At 46.6% G+C, this 6,971-nt stretch overlaps 1 protein-coding gene across 1 annotated transcript; it reads right to left on the bottom strand.

The window, feature by feature from the left end:
* Nucleotides 1–840: 840 nt before the first annotated feature.
* On the bottom strand, nucleotides 841–6,228 carry LOC125345644 (melanoma antigen preferentially expressed in tumors-like). The gene is made up of 4 exons (XM_048337698.1): nucleotides 4,379–6,228; nucleotides 3,772–3,874; nucleotides 3,296–3,441; nucleotides 841–1,620 (listed from the first exon to the last, which is right to left on the bottom strand). The coding sequence occupies exons 1-4, from the start codon at nucleotides 4,708–4,710 to the stop codon at nucleotides 1,077–1,079; spliced, it is 1,125 nt and encodes a 374-aa protein (XP_048193655.1). The 5' UTR covers nucleotides 4,711–6,228; the 3' UTR covers nucleotides 841–1,076.
* Nucleotides 6,229–6,971: the final 743 nt, after the last annotated feature.

Raw genomic sequence — 6,971 nt, 5'->3', positions numbered from 1 at the left:
GTGAGAATTCAAACTATTCCCTGAGGGGGGAAAAAAAGGACCAATAAGCAAGACTCCCCCAAAGAGATTAAAAACAGGAAAGAGCCTAGTAACCCTATAAAAGCCTGTTGCCAACCCCACATTGGCACCTTCACCAGATCAGAAGCAGCAGTAGCAATAGCAGCAATATGCTCTTGGCCTCATTGCCCATCATTTTCCTTTTAATAGTGTCCTAATAAATGTTCCCGGGCTGGGGATATGGCCTAGTGGCAAGAGTGCTTGCCTCGTATACATGAGGCCCTGGGTTCGATTCCCCAGCACCACATATACAGAAAATGGCCAGAAGTGGCGCTGTGGCTCAAGTGGCAGAGTGCTAGCCTTGAGCAAAAAGAAGCCAGGGACAGTGCTCAGGCCCTGAGTCCAAGCCCCAGGACTGGCCAAAAAAAAAAAAAAAAAAATGTTCCCACTAATCATTTCTCAGCAAATTTTTTTTGCCAACTCTCAACTTTAAATAATATCTGACTTTTAAGTTACCGAAACAGGTTCATATATCACACAGCATAACAAATCATTTATACTAAGGTTTCTTTAATTATGGCTGTCTCTTTACATTCATCAATGTAGGGACAATTCTTTTTTTTTTTCTTTTTTTTTTTTTTTGCCAGTCCTGGGCCTTGGACTCAGGGCCTGAGCACTGTCCCTGGCTTCTTCCCGCTCAAGGCTAGCACTCTGCCACTTGAGCCACAGCGCCGCTTCTGGCCGTTTTTTCTGTATATGTGGTCTGGGGAATCGAACCTAGGGCCTCGTGTATCCGAGGCAGGCACTCTTGCCACTAGGCTATATCCCCAGCCCCGGGACAATTCTTATACATCACCCTACCCATGTAAAATTTCAAATTCTCATTTGTAATGCCTTAGGATATTTTTGACAATGACCAAACTGCCCCAAGTCAATGTCTAACTCGCATCCCTGATCATCTTTCCTTTTCCTGCTTACCATGAGCAGTCCTTTGTAACTGTGGCTTCTGTGATTTGTACGCTTCGGTGTCCACATGTCCAGACCAAAGCTGTGGATAGGGCTACTTACCTGTGTAGATGCTACCAGGGCATGGGCCACAGGTCACTGAAGGGCCACTCACGATGAGGACAGGGTTTGCCACTGAGCCACCCCATGTCTGACCGCCCCAACTCTTGTAGCATCTGCATCAGCTTGGCTTGTAGGGTAGCAAGCAACCCATCTCCAACATGCTCATAAAATTCCAGTGGTGCAGGGTACCGCACACGCCTTAAGTTGGTCAGTCCAATGGTGTGGCGAACGACTCGCAACAGCACATTTATGGAGATGGGGTTCCCAGAAAAGCTAAAGGTTGTGAGCTGGGAACAGTGTCTCAGGGCAGGCAGAATGGCAGTGAGTTGGAGGTTCATGATCCCACATTCCTCTAGGCTCAGGACCTGGAGGGTACTCGATACATTCTCTAGCAGTGCTTCCAGGGTCTCAGAACTTATGTCCATCAGGATAACCCTATTTAGACACAGTCCCCTTAGCTGTCTTGTATTGGGGCACTTAGACAAATTCATCAAGTCTGATTCTAGAAGCAGACAATTGGTGAGAGAGAGGATCTTCAAGGGGCTCCTCAGGCACCTGTGGACAGAGAGAACAGTCAGTGCTGGGGACTGGTGGTGATGAGTAGCAGCCAGTGGGGAGAACTCATAACTCAATACAGCCAATGCAGCAAAGAAAAACCCCAAAGTTTTCCTGATGCCCAACCTTGAGGCTGTCATACTGTAAAGAGGTCTTCCAACAAGGCCAATTTACATGAAGTCCTTTCTACATTTGTTAACCTTGTTCTGGAACTGGGTCAAGTAAATAAGACCTCACATATTCCCTTTCCTTATCTACTGAGTAGAGCAAAGCATACAGATTAGTTGTTGTGATGGTTAAATAAGAGGACCACGAAGATTACTCAGAAAAGAACCTGACCCTAGGTATCAAGAAGAGAAGGACATTAGATTATTTTAGTTCCAGAGACACAAATATAAATCCCCTCAATTAATAACCTGGGGGGGGGGAATTAATTTCTTAAAGCAAAAAAGAAGCAGAAGCAGCGTAAGAAGACAAAGCAGAAGCAGCGTAAGAAGACAAAGCAGAAGCAGCGTAAGAAGACAAAGCAGCAGCAGATAAGCACAAAGAAGAGAAGAGGAAGCAGCAGCAGTAGCAGCAATAACAAACCCAAATCAGGCTTTCTTCCAGCAACTGTGTTAATTAAGTCACCTATATTACCTAGTATGAGGCTACTAAAATACCCTTCATAAAGTACAAACCTAGAAGGCAAACAGCCTCCAAAATGTCTGCCAGACACAGGGATCAACTTCAGACTTTTTTTTTTTTTTTGCCAGTCCTGGGACTTGGACTCAGGGCCTGAGCACTGTCCCTGGCTACTTTTTCTCAAGGCTAGCGCTCTGCCACTTGAGTCACAGCGCCACTTCTGGCCATTTTCTGTATATGTGGTGCTGGGGAATCGAACCAGGGCTTCAAGTATACGAGGCAAGCACTCTTGCCACTAGGCCATATCCCCAGCCCCCAGACTTTTTTATTATCTCTTAACCACCTATCCTTTATTTCTAGAATCATATACTTCATATATACTCCCTCACATTAAGTACAAATCCATTTTGAAATTGAGTCTCCATTATGATAAAATAAAAGGAATTAAGTAGAACTCTTAAGAGAGAGTTAAGGATGTACTGTTACAATCAATGGATCAATATATCAGTGGGCTGTCTAAAGTATAAATCCTTTATAAAATCTGGCTTATCTAATTCTATGTCTCACTCTGTGTTCTTATGTGTGTTGTTCTCTTTTTAAATTTCTAGACAGAGTTTTACTATGTAGCATAGGCTTATCTCAAAGACAAAATTCTCCTGCCAAGCCTCTCGAATGCTCGAATTACAGGTATAAACTACCACACCCAGGGTCCTGACATTGCTTGAGCACATAGTCTCTGCATATAAACCAAAACAGTGGCATTCACTGGATATTTTCCACTGGACCTCAACTAGATCTGTGAGCCAAAATAAATAGTTGTTCTATATAACTTGAGATGATTGTACCCAGTATATGCAATTGTACTATTCTGATCCAAAGAGGGATAAAGACTACCTCTAAACTGTTTGGATAGATACCATACTTGGGAACAAGACAAATGTTGACATACAGGGACACATGATTATGGCTGTCACAGAGCAAAGATGCTTTATCCATCCTGAAATGAATACAGACCTGTCCTATTCTGCAGAGCAAATGTAATAACCCTCACCTGAGCAAACTGCACAAGGAGCCTTCAAGAGAGCTGATGGATTCCAAATGAAGCTCCTGGAGGTGATGTAGACTGAGCAACTGAGAGCTGAACGTCTCCACAAACTGCTCCTCCTCCTCCCAAGAACTACACTGGGACATCTGTGTCTGAGACAGGAAGAGTCTGTGCAATTTACCCATGTATGGTAGAAGAGAAAGGAGCTTCCCCAGGACTGATAATTTCCAGTTACAGACCAGTTCCAAATCCTGGACAGAATACAGCCTCACCATTTTCAATACCTTCATATTTTGTACGGACAGTGCAAAAATACTCAGCTTGTTACAGTATAAGTGTAGTAAACCTTTCCACTGCTTGGCCTTTTCAATCAGAGAAGTGAGCCATTCATCGTGGCTGCCAATACTGAGGTAGAGATCTATGAACACCTTCAGGGGAGCCCTGGGCTCTTTTGCTCCCATACTGGATCCATCCACCTTTACCTTCATCAATGGCAGGATGGCCTGGGACAGTGAGCACATGCCATCCCTGCTACCAGACCATATAGTTTTCTGACATAGATCCAGTACTTGCAGTTTCCCCTGCCTGTGGATAAAACAGATGATTAATGGAAGGTAAAGGGAAGGGTCTCAGAATGAAGGTAAAGGTCAAATATAAACATGAACTCTAAAACCCAGGTATTAGCTGTGGTCCCCTTTTCTCCTAGGATCTTGCTTTTTCCTCTGATTTCTTCTCTCTTAAGGTTATTCTGTTATCTGACTGTCTGTTTAGCATCTGTTATCTATCTGTTCTTCTACCCAATATGTTTAACTTTGTATTACTGAGTACTGATCATAGGACCTCAGAAGTGCAAGGCAAGTATTCTACCACTGAGATTGAACCCTAGAATCTACTTCCCATACCTTTAAGTGACACTGGGAAGGAATGCAGACATGTTCCTTCAGTCAATAGTGCATTATATGGTGGTTCATCCTAAAGGAGATACCAACAATTGTTTCTAGCACCACCCAAGTGTCCACTCTAAAGGCCTCTGATCCCAGCTGTGTCATGTGAGGCTCCCAGGACTTCAGGCTATTGGGTCTTCCTCACCTAGGGCAAATGTCTTCAGCAAGCAGGGCATCGAGCCCACTGAGCACAGCTTGGAAGTTCTCCTGGTGTGGTTGCCCTTCCTTCAGCAGGGACCCCAGAGGGAGGTAGGCAAAGGGCCAGGCCTGCACAATCCTCTTCACACTCTCATTGTGTCTCCCAGTATAGGCTGCCATGAACAGAGGTGGGAAGAGCTCTACAGGCAGCTCTTCCAGAGCAGCAATGACCAAAGCATCATCCTTCAGCAGGCTCTGTACAGCCAGCTCCAGGAGGCTTGGTGGGCCACACATACTCATCCTGATGAATCTGTTGGGAAAAAAATGCTGGGGAAACATGCAGGCACTTAGTTAACTTCTCAGGCTAAGTGTGAACAACTGCATTTTCTTCCTCCCTTCAGAGAGATCAATCCAGGGCCAATGCCATTGGTCTGGAAACAGCAGAGAAAATTCAGTCTGCCAAATTATCTTCTACATTCTGTGGCCATAAAACCAGGTCTATGCCTCTACTGACTGACACCAGGACAAACATCTGGCCCAGAGCTGAAGAAAATGAAATGACCACTGTCCCACTTTGTTCTCACTAATTCTAGCCTTCCTGAAAAGTGAATAACAAGGAGTTTAAAAGCTGGCACAGCCTTTTGTAGGGAAAAGGCTGAGACAGTAACTTCTCAAAAAAAGCCACAGACCAGGAGGGTTTGGGCTTTGAGTATTTCTCAATTTTGAAATATCTGCCTTATGTATTAGTTGGTATTCTGATTAGTCTAACTGCCGAAATGCCAAACACATGTATGTTTTAGGTTCAATTCACATACAGATATTCAGGATCTTTTACATAACATTTACAATTTTATAGAGTAGATTACTATACAAATGCAATCCTTCTGGTTTACTTGATATTTTAAAAAATTCTAGGCATAAACCAAACTTCAGGTGTAGAATTTCCTAGTTTGACATCATGTTAGCTATCAAAATATTTCCAATTTTAATACATATTAGGTTTCAGATGTTCTTATTTTGCCAAGGACGAGAATGGGAATGCCACATGGCCCACACTGTTTCCTTCTCTCTTAAGCAAACATTAAGACTTTATCACAAGAAAAGAACAGTGCATAACCAGACTCAGCAGATTACCTGTCTAGGAAGCACAAGCCTTAGATCAAACTCCAGTACTTCCAAAGCAGAAAGAAGACAAAGATTCCTAGCAAGAATTATACTTTACATCTGTATTCTAGGCTGCTTAAGAGGTGGATGTGGACATATCATGGACCAAGGCTGTCTCAGGCAAAAACACAACACTATCTGGAAAACATGAGGGAATGTCTCCAGTGTAAAATACTTACCTAGTGAGCAACAGGTCCTAAGCTTCACTACCATTAGCTAACTAATGTTAGAAAAACATAGGCACCAACAACAATGTCAAAATAGCAATTGTATATGATGTAAATTTAGGCAGGGAGTTAAAAATTCTAATGGCAGAGAATGATGATGTGGATATTGATAAGCAATCACCTTTGGACTTCAGTCCTTAACAGAGTAACTTGTTACATAGAACAGAGACTTGCCAACCTGCAGACCCCCTAATTCAAGGAAAATGACAGCAAGATCTGACCATGCAAAGCCAAGAACTGCCACACCTGACATGCCACGAATCGATGATGCATAATCTGAAAGTTAATGACACGTTAGCCCAGTTTCCAGAACTGAAAACCCGTGTCCACAGACCCCACTAATAGTCGGCTCTTGAGTGCTTGACATCCCTGAGCATGTGTTGTGAAAAGGACCGCATTCTGACAGTAGGGTCTCTAGTATAACTAGGATGCTTCTTATAAAGTGGGACCTGGACAGATTTGCACAAAATGCTCTTTGGAGAAAACGCAGTATGAAAGAAAATAAAGGCTGCTCCTATTTCTGCTTTCTCTACTCAGTCTCTCTCTCCCAAATCTGGTCCACTTCTCCTTAGTCGCAGAGCCGGGACCGGCCTGGGGCCCCCGCCGGCGACCCTCCCGGAAGGACCTGGCCGCGGCCTCCACGGCGCCCTCCGGGGCCCGGCTTTCCCTCGGCCCCGCTCCGCCCTCGGCCCCCCGCCGGCTACGGGGCGACCGCGGGCGACCCGGGACCGCAGGCCCGGAGGGCCGGGCGCGGGGCACTCCCCTCAGGTCTCCGCCCGAGGCGGAAGGCCGCGCCGCCCGGGCCTCGGCGGCCCCGGCCCCGCACTGCGGCGGGAGCTGGGCGGCGCCCGGCGTCCCGACGCCCCCGCCTCCAGGACGGGGAGGGGCCGGGAGGGAGCCCGGGTCACCCCGCCGGAGGGAAGCGGGGAGGGCGGCGTGACTGTTTACCTTTCCTCCCGCCCGCGCCTCGCCCCGCGGGCCGGGCCCAGCGCCTCTCCCGGCGACCGCCACGCGCAGCCCTGGCCCCGGCCCAGGAAGCCCGCGGTGACTCAGCGATTTCCCCACCGCCGATTCCCGCCTCTCCGGCCTCTCGTGTGATATCTCGCGATATCGCCGATGGGTAGGCCCGGCGCCCGCCGCAGCTCCCAGCGCCCAGCCGTGGAGGGAAGTCGGGCCGTGCCCTTTGAGTAACTTTGGTTTACAATGAGT

The sequence above is a fragment of the Perognathus longimembris genome, unplaced genomic scaffold, assembly GCF_023159225.1.
Source record: "Perognathus longimembris pacificus isolate PPM17 unplaced genomic scaffold, ASM2315922v1 HiC_scaffold_882, whole genome shotgun sequence".
Lineage (NCBI taxonomy): Eukaryota > Metazoa > Chordata > Mammalia > Rodentia > Heteromyidae > Perognathus > Perognathus longimembris.
This window is presented reverse-complemented; position numbering and strand designations above follow the sequence as displayed.

Excerpts from the sequence above, each read along its gene's own strand:
- LOC125345644 (XM_048337698.1), bottom strand. The coding sequence starts at position 4,710 with ATGTTTCCCCAGCATTTTTTTCCCAACAGATTCATCAGGATGAGTATG. Across the intron at positions 3,875-4,378 it reads GCTGAAGACATTTGCCCTAG|GCAGGGGAAACTGCAAGTAC; the intron begins GTGAGGAAGACC and ends TTTTATCCACAG. Across the intron at positions 1,621-3,295 it reads TCCTTGTGCAGTTTGCTCAG|GTGCCTGAGGAGCCCCTTGA; the intron begins GTGAGGGTTATT and ends CTCTGTCCACAG.